The 14,816-nt window shown below is 47.7% G+C and overlaps 2 protein-coding genes across 4 annotated transcripts in view; one reads left to right on the top strand and one right to left on the bottom strand.

Moving 5' to 3' along the window:
- Window positions 1-14,816, top strand: part of C4AH8orf48 (chromosome 4A C8orf48 homolog) — a 429,052-nt gene that overhangs the window by 27,725 nt on the left and 386,511 nt on the right. The window lies entirely within an intron of this gene.
- The window catches only part of LOC110467886 (vascular endothelial growth factor receptor kdr-like), a 124,613-nt gene that overhangs the window by 76,040 nt on the left and 33,757 nt on the right, over window positions 1-14,816 (bottom strand). For all 3 annotated transcript variants that reach the window (XM_077786582.2, XM_077786581.2, XM_085570745.1), the window contains exons 3-4: window positions 11,644-11,846; window positions 741-868 (exon numbers count right to left, since the gene is read on the bottom strand). In XM_077786582.2, the coding sequence (XP_077642708.2) occupies window positions 741-868; window positions 11,644-11,846 (331 nt within the window). The remainder of the gene's footprint in view (window positions 1-740; window positions 869-11,643; window positions 11,847-14,816) is intronic.

The following is a 14,816-nucleotide window of genomic DNA, read 5'->3' as shown; positions in this document are numbered from 1 at the left end:
CTCCAGAACTGGAAAAGGGGCACAGGATGAGCTCCTGCTCCCTTTAGGATTTCCTGAGCTATCAGATTGGCAGGGGGAGGGAAGGGCACAGAATTCCTGACGTAAAATGCAGGATTGGATCCAGGAGACTGCTGTCCTGTTCCTCACTCCATGACAGGCTACTCTGGAGAGCAGTTCTGAAGCCCTTTAAATGAGTGACTCCATTGACTGATCAGGGCCCAGACCTTAAATTTCCATTTTTATTATCCCAAACAGCCTTGGCCTGCACAGACTGTGCTGTAACCTTGACATTCAGGTGGAACTGCTGCCAAAGGGATAGATGCTGGAGCCATCTATTCCCAAGGCTGAAACTTGGTTTGAATTGATGAAATGAAGCAAAAATGGGCAGTTGTTCTAAGGAGGTTCAAGGTATAAAGAGAGAACCTTTCAGAGAGAGCCAGGTGTTATGCAAGGAATTTTAACAGAAAACAGTGCTTTGTCATCTACTTCTGCCAATTTTATGGAGGAACACCAAGCCACAACACAAAAACAAATTTGCTAAACTCAGCCTAATCCCCAAAAAATCTTTTTACCCAGTTCAACAGTAACACACTGCGAGAACAGGTTCATGTTTCTGGATTTTCAGGCTCTTTGCTATTTTTAATGGAATTTACCCAGCTTTATACATCTAAATTTTTTGGTTTTCCCACTTTATTGGCAGCCCAGACCTTGAACTGAGCTTCTATGAAGCCATGTCTTACCTGGGTGAGCTTGGGTCTGATGTCTGGGGAGGTGACCCGGCAGGGGATCACCACTATTCTTTTATCATCCGTGATGTAGATGATGTCGGGGTGTTCCGGGTGCATCTCCACAAATGGATTCCTGTTGTCTGCAAGGAAGAGAAAATGGATTTGGAAAACTGCTCAGTCACTGGAAGGGCACAGCAGTGTGAGCACTGAGCTGCCCAGAAAGGCTTCTTTGGGGTCAGGACATGCAGTGACATCCTGCCACTGGGGTTGGATCCAGTGACCAATTCCTTGCATTTAGCCCCACATTCATCCAGAAATTGTCCAGAACAGCACATTTCTGTGCAGACACATGAAAACTGCAGGGGTTACCAGCTCAGGATGCTAAGATACTTCTGGGCCTTGGGAGCTCCCCTGTCCTTTATTTGGGGATATCAATATGCATTTCTTGACTGATGACAACTTTTGCTTAAGGAATGTCATGGAAGTGCCCAAGGGTTGTAAGCTGGAATTAACCCTCAGAAAATCAGCTTGGTGCAGAGCTGGAGCTCCTTTGCTCCACAACCCACCCCAGTTTCACTCCCAACCACACCAAGGCAGGGATGGACACGTCAGAGTGGCCATACTGCCTTTTGTGGGGTTTGGAGCTTCATTTTAGCCCTGAGACCTGGGAATTTTGTCCTTAGCAGACAAAAGGAACCATGGGCTTCATCAGGGGGAGAGCAAGTGTTGGTTGGAGCTGTGTGTGTGACAGGCCACGTGTGAGGTGATGATGGTGTTTTACAAAAAGCACTCAGGGCACTGTGCAAGGACCAGGGATGTGGGATTCATGTGTGCACCCAGGACAAGGGGCTGAGCATGAGCACTGAACCCAAGGCAGATAAAGACCCAAAATCTGGATGATTTCTCTAATTTCTAGCACTGTCTTTTTATGCCAGCTTTTCTTCCATGCCATTGGTTTATTCTGGTTGTGCCTTGGCATAAGGGAATTGCAGGAAATGTTATGTGAGAGAGATTAATTAGAATTAAAACATTAGATCTCTAATCTCACCACATTTAGGAAGTTTCAGATACACATCTGAACTTTCTGGTCAGGCAGGCCCTGGTTCTAATCAAGCCTTGAGCTGAGAAACCTAATCTTTGAACCATAAATTTGTAGTTTGGTCCAAGCCCCAAAACAAATAGGAAATATTTATACTCAGTCCAGTATCTCATGCACTTTCCCAAAAATTCTAAATTCTCCTGTTGAGTCAGATTATTAAAATGTGTTTAGTGTTTATCCCTGCAGCTTAATCCCTCTTCAGTCTTGCTCTCCAGTTGAGCCACACTGGGAGGTATCAAATGTGACAATATTTTTATTCTATTTAAAAGAAGACACCAGATAATTAAAAGAACATCATTGGGTTATTTGTGATAGGAAAAAGCAGAGAAAGTAGATTTTTGTGTACTTGCAACAAAGTGCAAAAAGGCATCAGGGGAAATGTAATCACAATTATTTCTTGTCCTGTGGAGAAAAGGAAAGAACAAGGAATGTGCCACATGACAGGGGATGGACAAGGGTATGGAATGGATGGAAAAGGGTATAAGATGGATGGATAAAGATACAGGCAAAGAGGAAATTTGATGGGGAAACAATTTGCTTCCTGATACCAAACTATTAACAATTCAAGATCAAATTTTGACTGAAAAGATGGAAGCACTGAATTTAAAACTATTTCTGCCAGTATTTTTAGAAAGAATTTCAGAATATCACTGTTTGTTTAAGAAGTAACATAAATCAAAAGAAGGCAGCTAAGCAAATATGAAATAATCCTAAAAGGCAGGAAAATATTGAACTGTGCAATAATTGATGCATCTTAGTCAAAACAGAATAAAATGTCTCAAAAATATTTCCTGCTCAGAAAAAAATAAAATTAACCCTATTCTCCACCATCTTTTCCAAACTCCAAGACTTATCTCTACCAAATTTTCAGATTCACAAGAGATCTGAAATTAATCTACCTTTTTCCAGCTGCAAATAGGACAGGTATGTTGCTACTGATTCACCTAATGGGAAGGGAAGCAGGGCACGTGCCAGAAGCTGTATTTCAGTCCTAACTGATTTTTAACAGCAGCCTGCTCCTGAATTGCCACATGTCCAACCAGGGACTGCAGATAAGCTATCCCAGATAAGCTACAATCTGAATTAGAAGCCAAACTAGATAAATCTGGCCTTCTACAATCACTCTTTGAAATCTTGATGGTATCTTAAAATCATCATGCACTTAAGAGCAGCAAGAGACAGTTTCTGGGTGATAAAGATCAGGAAAAGGAAAGGATGGCTTCAGTTGTGGTGATTGTTAATCACTCGTGGGTGTTGGGTCTTCTGGGCATCATTCTCACTGTGTTTAAAAAGGAGAAAAAGATTTTCCATTTTATGGGTTCTCCTCTTTGCTAAGCCAGTGAGGTATCCTAGAGCAGATAGCTGTGATTTGTGTTATCTCAGTGACTTGTGTTATCTCACTGCTTTGTCCAGTTTATACCCAAGCCTGGAGAGTTCTCTCCCTATGAAAGGGCTTTTCCCTCCCTGTTTCCATCTGCAATATCAGAGCTCTTAAAGAGGTGGGGATATCTTTGGGTGGGATACCTGTGGATGGATACCTGTGAGAGCCACTGGGACTGGCCCAGCTGGTCAGAGCAGGGTGCTAATAAAGCCAAGGTTGTGGTTTTGAGCTCTGTTTGGCCATTCACTTAAGAGCTGGACTCCATGATCCTTGGGGGTCCCTTCCAAGCTGGAATATTCTGTGATTTCAGCTCCTGGAATGGGGGTGCTGCTGTCGCAGCAGCTTGTAGGGCTGCCCTGCTACAGGTTTGCCATGAGAACCCATCCAGGAGGTGAGGGCTGCACTCTGGCCATCAGGGGACAGTGACAGGGCCAGGCAGCTGCAGGGGAAGGTCAAGCACCTGGGTCTGTCTCTGAGGCCAGGGAGGCTTTGTTTCCCTCCCTAACTGTGGAACTCTGTGCAAAAGGAAAAAACAATGTCACAGAATCCCAGAATGGCTTGGGTTGGAACCTTAAAGCCCATCCAGTTCCATCCCTGCCATGGGCAGGGACACCTCCCACCATCACAGCTCACTCATCCAGCAAGCTCCATCCAGCCTGGCCTTGGACTCTTCCAGGGATAGGACAGCCTTAAATATCTCAGTCATCAAACACTAAAGAGCCCCAAGACACAGCAAAAAGCTCAAGCATTGTGTGTCCTGCTGCAGCTGCTCCAAACCCCCTCCTAAGCAGGAGCAAGGAAATACCATTGGGAAGGGGAGACTTTCCAGCACTTTCCAGGCAGCTGGACTGCTCACTTAGCAGATAAGCAAATATGAAGTGGTTCAGCTTTGGGGCTTAACACAATGGCAAAGGATAAATTCTGAGCTAATCAACTGCCAGCTGATACCTTTGTTATGGTTTGTGCAGACAAAGAACCAGATCCTTCTTGAAACCCCTCAGTAGTTTCAGACTGATGGTGGCGTGGAAAAATGATCTGCTGGAACATCAGGAGTGTCACTGCCAGCTTTACAACCATGCTCACCACCTCCAGTCCACCAGCAATCAGTTAACTCCTTGTAAAAAAAGTCTCTCAGAGACAGAACTTCTTGAAACAAAAGGGACAGGGTCACTTTTCTTTAAAAATGATAACCTCAGCCTGGAGGAAGATCTCCAGTTCCAGGTGGTGTAAATCAATTGCACTCAAGTGTTGCAATCTGGAGAGCTGCGGCATGGGAAATGCAGGTGTCCTCTCCACAGTCACCAGCACCGAACTCTGAGGGGAAATTCCTCAGCAAAGAAACCCCCTATGAAAACAGAGCATTTCCCTGTCGCTTGGCACATCTGTTCCTGCTGAGCTGGGAAGGTGAAATGCCCTATGAATTTCACCCAGAAAGAAACACCCAGCAACTCCCAGAAGATAATTAAAAAGAATGATTTACTGCAGGCTGCAAAGCTCGTTAGACGTGAAGATAGACAAGAGCTGAAGCGCGCTGGGGACTTTATCAGCTGCAGCTCGGGACAGGGGAAAGGCTCCTTCCATGGGTCTCAGACTATGGCTCCCCTGGTCCGTGAAGTTTGCAGGAAGCTCGGGCAGGCCAGGGTGCTGTTGTTTGCCCAGCAGGGATGGCAGGAACACGAACCCACAGCCAGGGAAGCCGTGGCTGCAGGCTGGGGCGGCACGGGCCCGGCCCCGGGGACAGACAGACAGCGAGCACGGAGCGCACTAAAGCAGCTCTAAGTGTTGACAAGAACATTGTTTTCCTTCAGGCACTGAAGCCCCTCATATCGAGATGTTCGTAGTGTCCATGAGGAGATGGATTGCTGCTCGAGATGAGCTTTGGGAGGGTCTTTCCAGCTGGGCAATCTCAGCTGTCCCCTCACTCCTCCACAGCCTGGAGCCGAGGGCTTCAACCCCTCAGCGCTGCCCTCAGCATGTTGTAGATTCAATCTCTCCTACAGCTCTTTATTTCCGAGTCTGTGCCTCTGAAACCTCGTCCTGACACACACACACACACACACAGAGGATTTTATACAGGATTTGGGGTTTTTTCATTCCTGCACCGTGACAGCGATTTGTCTGGTGGTGTTTGTCTCACAGCCCCGGAGCTGACATCGCCTCTCCCTTCAGGTGCTGCCAGCCCAGGAGGATGCTGAGCACTACATGGCCTTTGAGGACAGCCATTCACGGCTGTTCATGTCCGTGAAATTCCTCAACATTCTCATTTTGCCTCTCTCTTTGTTCCAGATAAAGATAATTCCTTTGCCCTTATAATTTATTTTCTGCACTCAGCCATACCTAAGCTAGGGAGCCTGGGCAGAGTTTCACAGGTTCTTTAAGTTCACGTTTTGACATAATCCTCCATGAAGTTTGTCTTCATCAAGGTCAAAAAGCATCGAGAGGAGGTTTATAAGCTGTTCTTTACAGTAATAGCAGCATTAGCAATGCAGTGACACTTTGGGCAGAGCATTTTGGAAAGCTTCACAAGGAAACAGACTGGCCTGCTGAATTCCCCCTGGTGACCCATCAAAGCTGCCTCTAGGTACAGGAGTAACTCCTATAAAGGCACTTGTTTTGAAACTGGATCTTTGAAAAATAAAAGACCTTTCAGTTTGGCAGGCCAATGAAAAGAATTGGTGGTGGAATGTTTAGATTAAACAGAAAGCAGAATATTTTCTCTTTAGGCAAAACAAAAGTGACTACAAAACCCCCAGAAGCCATCCTGAGTCAACATGAAGCATTCTGTTTTGGTCAAATGAAATGCATTCTTCCCCTGGAGATTACTGTTATGAACACAGGAATATTTGTAGAGAAAAAAATATTACTCTAAAAAGTGTTAACTTCAAAAATCATAGAAGCAAAATGCTTCTTGCTGCCAAGCAAATAAAGGCAAAACGGAAAGATTTATTTTTTAAAAACCACAACAAAACACCACAGAAAAAGAAGCCTCCATGCTTTATCTAGAATTATGTTTCAAGGAGCAGAAGGATTTATAGATTCTGACTCCCCCACCATATTTTAGGCAGGTTTGACTACGTGGAAAATACTCCCCAGCTTTACCTGAAGTCCCATTAAGAACAAGTCTCCCACCTTGGGGAAGGCTCAGCAATTAGCAGCTACTGAGTGGATAAAAACCAGGAAGGAAGCAGTGGGAGAAGTGTGTGTGATTCTGGCCTTTGGACTTTCATTTAGAAATTCTTGATCCATGAGGAGGGATCCTCTCTCCCTGCTGGGCTGCCAGGAGCTGTCACTGAACTGGCACTGCTCACTCATTGCGTCCTTCAAGTCTCCTCTGCTTTAAAGTGAGACCCTTCAGGATGTGATTTGAAGATACTGAATGACTTAATTCAGAGCTAAAAGCATCTTGTTTTTCCCTTGGATGCAGCCCTCAATCCTCGTGGGTCCTTCCCTAGGGCACAGACTGTGTTCCCTGTGCTCTGACACTGAGCTGGGATGTACAGCCAACCCTCCCAGCACTGCTGTGGGCAGGGACAGCCACTTTATCTGCAGGGCACACAGCTCAGCAGCTGCCTATCTCAGCTGGCCCAGGTCTGGCAGCAAGTCTGCAGCCTCAAAGAAAGAAGAAATGCAGCTCCAGCTCTGTTCCCACTGGTACAATCTTGGGAAAAGTGAGCCGAAGCCCAAAGCTGTCACCCAGCCCTGCAGTTCTGTTTCTCACTTTCAGATTATCTCTGCGAACTGTCAAGAGGATTAAGGAGGCAGGAGTCAGCTTCAAAGAACATCAAAAACAAAATATGATCTCAGCTGAGGGGCTCTTCCATGCACTTCCAGCCTCTTCAGATAACTCATGGTGGGAAGGGGATGAGGCCAATGTGTCTGCTCATCCCTGGGCTGCGGCTGCTGTGAACTCCACCCTGCTGCAGCACTTGGACCACCTCTCCTCACTCTTTTGGACCACACTCTTCACTCCTGCCCTTCCGTGGAGCTGACCAGCAGGGAGATGCTCCAGCAGGACAAGCTGTGCTTGGATGCATCCCCCTTTTCTCTCTGGAATGGCCTCAGCAGGACTCATGCTCCCATAAAAATGTCAGTCTTGCTTCAAATTTGATTTCCAGTCCATGCTCTGCACTCCTGGCAAGACTGCACTGTGGCTGGTGTCTTCATGGTTCCCACATGGTTCCTTCCTTTAAAAGGAGCCAGAACTCAAATTTTCTGTGGGAGCATCTTCTGGATTTCCTTTGCTCTTGTAAACACCAGAGCTGAGAACCAAACATGTGGAAGCAAATGACTCCCTCAGTCCTGTGTTCCTCACTCACACCACCACTGAGGTGGTGAAACACCAGCAGCTGATGGCTCTGGGTGGGGACACACTGTTCAAATGTTCACTGTTTGTAACTGTTCACTGTTAAAATGTTTGTGTGTTCAAAGTAAGACCCACCGGAATGAGCAGGAATGGGGGAATCCACTTTGTTCTGCTCAGCCCCTTGTGGGCAGCCAGCATGGGACTCACACAGAGCATTTTCTGCCTGTTGCACTCAGAGGAGGTGGGACTGGTGTTTCTGAAGCAGTTATTTGAGAAGCAGCTCTATCATGGCCATAATTATTTCAAGAAATAGAATAACAGGCCTGCTTTGCATAAAAGGTGCTGAAGGATGTTGCTGGCCCCATACATTGAGGAGGTGCCTCTTTTAGCCCGGCAGCTGTGGCAAAGCAAATGCCATTGGGGGTGGGCAGGAATCCTAGCTTGGAAACCTGGAGGAACTTATGCAGACACTCTTCGGTGAGATGTGCCCAGCTCCAGTGACCTTAGCACTGGAGTCACACAAGGTGGAGGCAGCAGGACTGGGTGGGCTCGTTCCTTCCTCTGATCATTGACTCAGGGGTACAAAATGTGCAGCAGATCCTTGCCTGTGACACAGGAGCTGCTGGAGGAACATGGAGCTGAGGCAGGATTTGAGCCAGGAGCTCTTCCAGCTGACCCCCCCCAGGACTCTGACTTTGCTGACACTAACAGTATTTCAAATAGCTGAGAGCTGCAAGTCCTGACTCCTGTCTAGACTGGTGCCTGGGGTAGCCCTTTGGGAAGGTGGAATGAATCTTTGCTTGATTTGTCCCTTTTTATCTCCTTCTCTAAGCCATGTTAAATTTTATATGTGCTGGGAATGATATCTGTGTGTATGTGTGAGAGAGGAAAGGCAACGGGGTATTGGAAAATGTGGGTTGTGGGACCTGGCGTTGTGGAAAAGATATGGAATAAGGGGTGGATGCTGACCTGGTTTTTTCTGGGATTGAGATAGTTTTTTTCTAGCTGGAACAGTGCTGTATTTTGGATTCAGTATTAGAACACAGTGGATAACTCACTGAGGGGACCACTGTCAAAAGAACTGTCTGTATTTTCACAGAGCTTGCCTGTCCCTTAGCACGGGGATCCCAAAGGCTGCAGTAAATGAGGATATTTCTCACAGGAGGTGTCCCTTGGTCAGGAGGGGTAACTGCAGAAGGCAGATGGAAGCAGATGCTGTGTCTGGGTGGCTGTGGCAGCATTTTCCATGGAGCTGCCCCTGCAGTGTGGGACCAGACCCTGCCTTTCCCTGCAGAGATTATCCCTCAGAACTGAGATAGAATTAACTCAGTTAAGAACTCCCAACTATTTCTGTTCCAGCCCTGGGCTACTCTGTATTTCCAACAGGGAGATGGGCAACAGCAGAAGGGGTTGTCTTCCTTTTTAATGATGATCCTTGGGACTTGCAGCTGCAGCGGGAGGCAGAAAAGGCCTCGGGGACAATTAATTCAGGATGAAGCTCCTGAGCTGTGCCTCCCTCAGTGCCCAAGCACAGCTGAGGGGTGGCAGCTGCCCCTCCTGACCCCAGGGATGTGCAGGGTCACAGCTCCACCACCCCACAGGGAGAGCTGTGAGTGCCAGGTCCTGCCAGGACTCACAAACCCCTCCAGGGAGGCTGGGAGAACAGGAGGCAGCACAGGAAATGATGGCCAATATCAGGGCTTCCGACACAATCATGTTCTCATTTTGGTGTCGAGCAGCCAGCCAGGAATGAAGGGAAAAATACCATTCCCCTTCCTTTTTTAGCAAAAATGGCTTGTAGCCTCAGAGGAATCTCCAGCCTTCAGGGGTTGGCTCCACATTTTCTGTCTCCACCTGGCTCAGCCTCACAATCACCCCACTGAGCACTTGCTCTCTCCATAAAACATCCACAGAGATGAGCTTTGGGGCTCACCCCTGTCTGGCACTGCCAGGGATCTGTGAGTTCCCTCACGTGGAGACAGCTGATGGGTTTCTCAGTGCTGCCTAGACACTGTCACAGCAATTTCCTTTAAAAGGCATGTTTAAACATTGAAGAAAGCCATAGGTGTGCTCTGAACTACTTGTTTAAGTCCAAAGCAGTTTCCTCATCCCCAGGACAGCCTGCTGGCTTCCAACAAATATCCACAGGAACTGAATGGCAGGAAGAGCATGGTCTGAGGACAGATCCATGCTGAGGCATAAATAGCTCAATTTTGCAGGGCCAAGCAGCTTCCTCAGCCTGGCAGGCCATATCCCAGCAGGAACCTGCAGCTCCTGGGCTGAGCTGCTGGGGCAGAGCCCTGCTTTGGGTGCACAGGACAAGCCAGGGGATTTTCCACCCACTTTTCCTTCCACAGCTTTTCAAGCACAGGAGTCTGAGTAAGAGCTTTTAGAGCAGGGAGGACGTTGGACACAATTAAAGTGCACCTGAGAGGGTGATTTTGTGCTGTTTGTCAGGAGAACCTTGGCAAGCAGGAGGACATCCTGCCTTTTTTTTAGATCAGCTCTGTTCTAAGAGCATCCCTGGTGAGGCATTTCATAACTTGGGATATTTTCTTCAGGAAAGTGCTCAGGCAGTCCCAAAAGATCCACAAGGTTTCCTGCACGTGCTCCTGCCACAGAGTAATGAAGGGCTGGGTAGGCAGCCAGGGCACTGAGTCTGGACAGAGAATTGAATTTCCTGGAGCTTGGGACAGGCTGGGTTAACAATGTTGGACCTGGGGCATCTGAGCTGGGTGTAATGGGAAAAGGAAACAGTTCAGCACAAGAACCAGGGTGGATAAAGCAACCAGAGCACCAAGAAAAGAACAGAGAAAGGAAATAGAAAGGGAGAAAAAAAAATGACTTCAGGAACTAAGAAGTAATGCCAAAAAGCCACTTTCCAATTAGAGGAAAACTTGCTGGGAAAGCAGGATAAGGGTAAAAAGGGACTGTTTTCAACAGGCAGGAAAGTGTCACCCACATGAATCAATCAGGTGTGTTCACCTGGAGGTGCAAAAGCTGAATTTAGCTGTGTGGGCATATCAGAGTCCCCTGGGAGATGGAAATCACTCCTTGTGTTGCTTCACCATCATTGGCAACACCCTGAGACCCTGAGTCAGAGCTGACAGCAAAGATTTGTGTCTTCTGGAGGTGTAGGTTTGCAGCACTCCACAAATACCATCAGACAAACTCACTGCCTCTGCAGCATTTGTGTAAGACGATTCAAAGAACCACATTTTAGCTTTTACTAGGAAAATGAAATTAATTCATTCACATGAGTATTTGTGGGGATGTGAAGGCTGAGCCTATCCAGCACCAGAGGAGTTTGTGTTATCTATTCAAGGCACTAGAAGTCAGCTCAGCTTCATCTTAGGAGTCACAATCTCAGTTTGGAAGATTCAAGATGATTCAGTGTTTAGTAATGCATTTGTCAAGCAGATTTGAAAAAAGCTCAGCATTTGGGGGCAATGTTCTAACCAAAATTCCCATTATTGGAATGGTGGTTCAATAGGTTGCATTCACTTAATCACAGAGGACCGTGCTCTTCTGAAGTTCCTGCTTCCATTAATTCCTGGATCTGAACTCAATGATTCTGAAATGTGGGGCAGAGGCAGCTCAAAGGGAATAAAAATGAGCATTGGGGCATTTTTTACAGAAAAATATATCCGATGCAGTCACCCAGCTCTGCTAGGAATGTCTCACAGATGTAAGGACAAATGTGTAGGAGGGAAGGAATTACAAAGCATCCTGTTGGGAAGGTCCACGCCTGGGGAGGAAGGGAAAGAGAGAGGGCTTGAGCATTAAGGATGAATCTTTGGAAAAGCACTGTGACAGCAAAACCCTTTAGGACTGAAGGGTTTAGTCTTAAAAGGAAGGATGTCTAAGGAAGAATCTGTTACTTGGGACACAAAACTGATGGGACAATCCAGCTTTCAAGTCCTGGAACTGAACAGGCTGGGTAATCTCTGGTTCTCACATCCATGTCCCTGAGAATTCAGCTGCCATGAAAACCCAGATGGGTTTGGTCTGTTCAGAGCACCAGAGCTGCTGCTTCATCCTGGGCCAGCGGAGAGGTGGAAGCTCCTGCACTGCTCGTTCTGCCTCACGCAGCTCCCACAGCCCAACACCATTTAAAAAGTGGAATTCTTACCTTGGACAAAGACATAGATCCTGGCCACGAGCCCCTGGTGCTCGGGGGTGCTGCTGAGGGCACAGCTGAGGTAGCCAGTGTCGTTGGCCGTGGCTCTCCTGAGGACGAGCTGGCTGCAGCTCAGCCCGGGGACATCGCGGCAGCTGCTCACGTGCACCCGCGGGTTGTCCTCCCTCAGCTGCCAGCTCACAGACGGGGCTCCCCTGCCAGCACAACACATCCAAATTACACAGGATTCAGGCAAAACTGGGGCTTCGTTCTGGCCAACCGTTCCCAGTGCTCCTACCCTTGTCATTCCCAAAAAATTTCTGAAGGTTGCTGAGTGTTTGCGCTTCCACCCATCAGAAATTGAGCTGGATCACCCCACACTGTTCCCCAGACATTCCTGAAATACTCCGTGGGAGCTGCAGCAAACTCCTGGAGAAAAGTTTAATTTCTCTTCTAACACACCGCCTGAACACAAGTTTGTTTTTATAACACTGTATTTTAACTACTTCAAATATTACAAAGCATCAGATAAAATTATATGTTTGTTCGAGGTGGAGGATATTTTATTTGGAATTTGCATATTTGGAGGAATTTGCATATTTTAACGGCTAAATTAATGTATATTTTCTTGCACTGAGGCTGCATGGAGAGAGAAGGATATTTATGTAATTTTTCATCACCTTTCTTGCCTAATCAGCAGTGACTCAGTCTTGATTTTTGTGAAAGGCTGAAACTAATCAGGTTACAAATCTGGGAATATCTGCTCAGGACACATTTTTTCCAATTTCCCATGTGACAACAGCCAGAACATCAAGCCAGGAGGGCAGAGGATGCACATTCCTCCTACCTGACTCCTCTGCTGCCAGATGTCCAAGCACAGCTCATGAAAAATGCAATTCCATGGAATTCAGGACAAAAAGTGGGTCCTGGATGTCACCTGCTGCAGGACCCAGAGCTCCCAGCTGATCTAAGTCACAGCTGGAGGTGCTGGAACCATCAGAAGCAGCAGGAGCTCTTGGAGCTCTCTCTGAGGGTTCTGGGGATGGACAGAGCTACCACACAGGCCTAGGAGGTGAAGATGATGGTGTTTTTTGTAGCAAACTGGTTTTCAGTGCGGAAACTGGCAGGCTGGGGCTAATCTCCTGTGGATTTTCCTGGGGAAGAAGTTGGTGTTGGAGAGAAGGAGCTGTGTGTGTACTCTCGAGAACAGGGGGATTGGCTGCCCCTTCTCACTCAGAGAATTCCCACTGGCATGTGCTGAGGGAGTGAGAACCCCTGGACTTCCCCAGCTCCGTGCTGCCAGGGAGAAATCCAGTCCAGACACGCTGACTGAGATGGCAAAGCCCAAAGTGTGTCTCTGTGTGAAATTCCCAGCTAGCCAAGAACTCAGAGCTCCAGTGGTGCAATAGGTGCAGTCAGAGCACGTCTGCCAGGACATCCAGTGACATTTCCACAAACATCCTCTTGGCCCTCGTTCCTGCCCGTCCCTCTGTCGCCTTCCTGGAGAGCAGGCGGACATGGAGCTGGGCTCTTGAGGTTATTGCCAGCACAAGGCTGACGGAGAGCACAGGGAAAAGTGGGAATATCCTCTCTGCTGAGCAGCCTCGCCCTTGTTCTTGGATGCTCTGGTGGCTTGGACAGCCCCACCCCACGTCAGAGCCGCTTCCCGTTGTCCTTCCGAGCACCCAGAGCCCTGGCCCACCCTACCAACGTCACTGGTGACTCCAGGACTGGGATTGCTGGCCTGGAATAGGGAACAGAGCCAGCTCACACAGAGACACAGCTCCCAGCACGTCACCGTGTCCCTGCTCCTCGTCACCCACTCACTCCTCCTCTGGTGTCCATCCAGTTCTGCTCTGGTGGCTCTGCAGGGCAGCACTGGGAGTTCACACCTGTGCTTCCTTAATTCTTCCCCCCCTGCATACATTATCCTGGTGGATAATGTATCCTTTGGCTGTTGCTTTGGGATTTTCACACATCTGCCAGAGGGGAGTGGCAGCAGCAGCTTTGGCTCCACTACCACAAACCAGGAAATCTTGGCCAAGGACCTCAAAAGCCTGGAGTTGAAGGGAAAATGGACATTCCCAGAGACCTGCTGGGGCTGCTGTCCCATCCTGTGCCCCACACACCCCAAATGCCCCTGGAAGCACAAAGAATTCCAGAGCTCCCTTGGGCCAGGAGCTAACCTGTGAATGTGGCAGAGGAGCAGGACGGAAGACATCCCCAGAGGGGCTGATCAGGGAATCTTGCATTCAAAAACCACTTCTGTTCCCAGGTTTTGAATCTCCTGAGCCAAGGAGCTGAAGTGCTCCAGGCCCTGGTCCCATCTTACACCCCATGCTCACATCCTTTTGTGTTTCTCAGACCTCTCTTGGGGATTTCTTGCTTGCAGCCATAAAGCAGTGTGGGACTGAAGTGCTCATAACTCCTTCAATTATTTATTAATTTGGTGATATAAGAATAGTAGGATGCTCCTCCAGATTAGAAAGGTGGGGGATAGAGAACTGCTGGGAAATGTTGATTTAATTGGCCTGGGTCACCTCAGGGTCTTTGAGTCCACACAGGTTTTATGGAGAGCACCACTGAGATGTTAAAGGACTGCTTAGACTTTATTGCCATTATGTTTGCTGTTTGCCAAGCTAAAAATACCACTGGAAGGTTGTTCTGACCTCGTAAGCCACATGGCAAGCTGGAGGGATTTGGAAAAAAGCTGCCTTGCACTCCAGAAGACATCCCAAATTTACACAGTCTGAGCCCATTCACCTTTCACTATAACAAAGGATTAAATAGTCTGGGACAAAAATCAGAGGGGATGTGTCAGTGTAACCTAAAGCTTAGATTAATCTTCTCACTGCTTTTTTTTTCCTGTTTTCAGTAACTTCTGTTGCAGGAAACCATCTAGGTAGTGGTGCCAGACAAGGGGGCCTTGCAAGAAGGTGTAAAATCCATGTGTGTGTGTGAGAGAAAAATTGTGAGAGTTTGTGTTACCCTGAGCTTTTTTCCTACAACACACTCAGAGAAAAACCTGAGAAACATCCTCTGGCAGTAGTGACGTGTAAAAATCCCACTCAGAACAAGTAACATATCCATCCATCCCTGTCTGAGGCCTTTTGTGGGACCCAGCAGCTGCTGCATGTTCTGGCACAGCAGAGGAGCTGCTCTGGGTTTGCTCCTTCTTCATGTGT

The sequence above is a fragment of the Lonchura striata genome, chromosome 4A, assembly GCF_050655825.1.
Source record: "Lonchura striata isolate lonStrDom1 chromosome 4A, ASM5065582v1, whole genome shotgun sequence".
Classification (NCBI taxonomy): Eukaryota; Metazoa; Chordata; class Aves; order Passeriformes; family Estrildidae; genus Lonchura; species Lonchura striata.
This window is presented reverse-complemented; position numbering and strand designations above follow the sequence as displayed.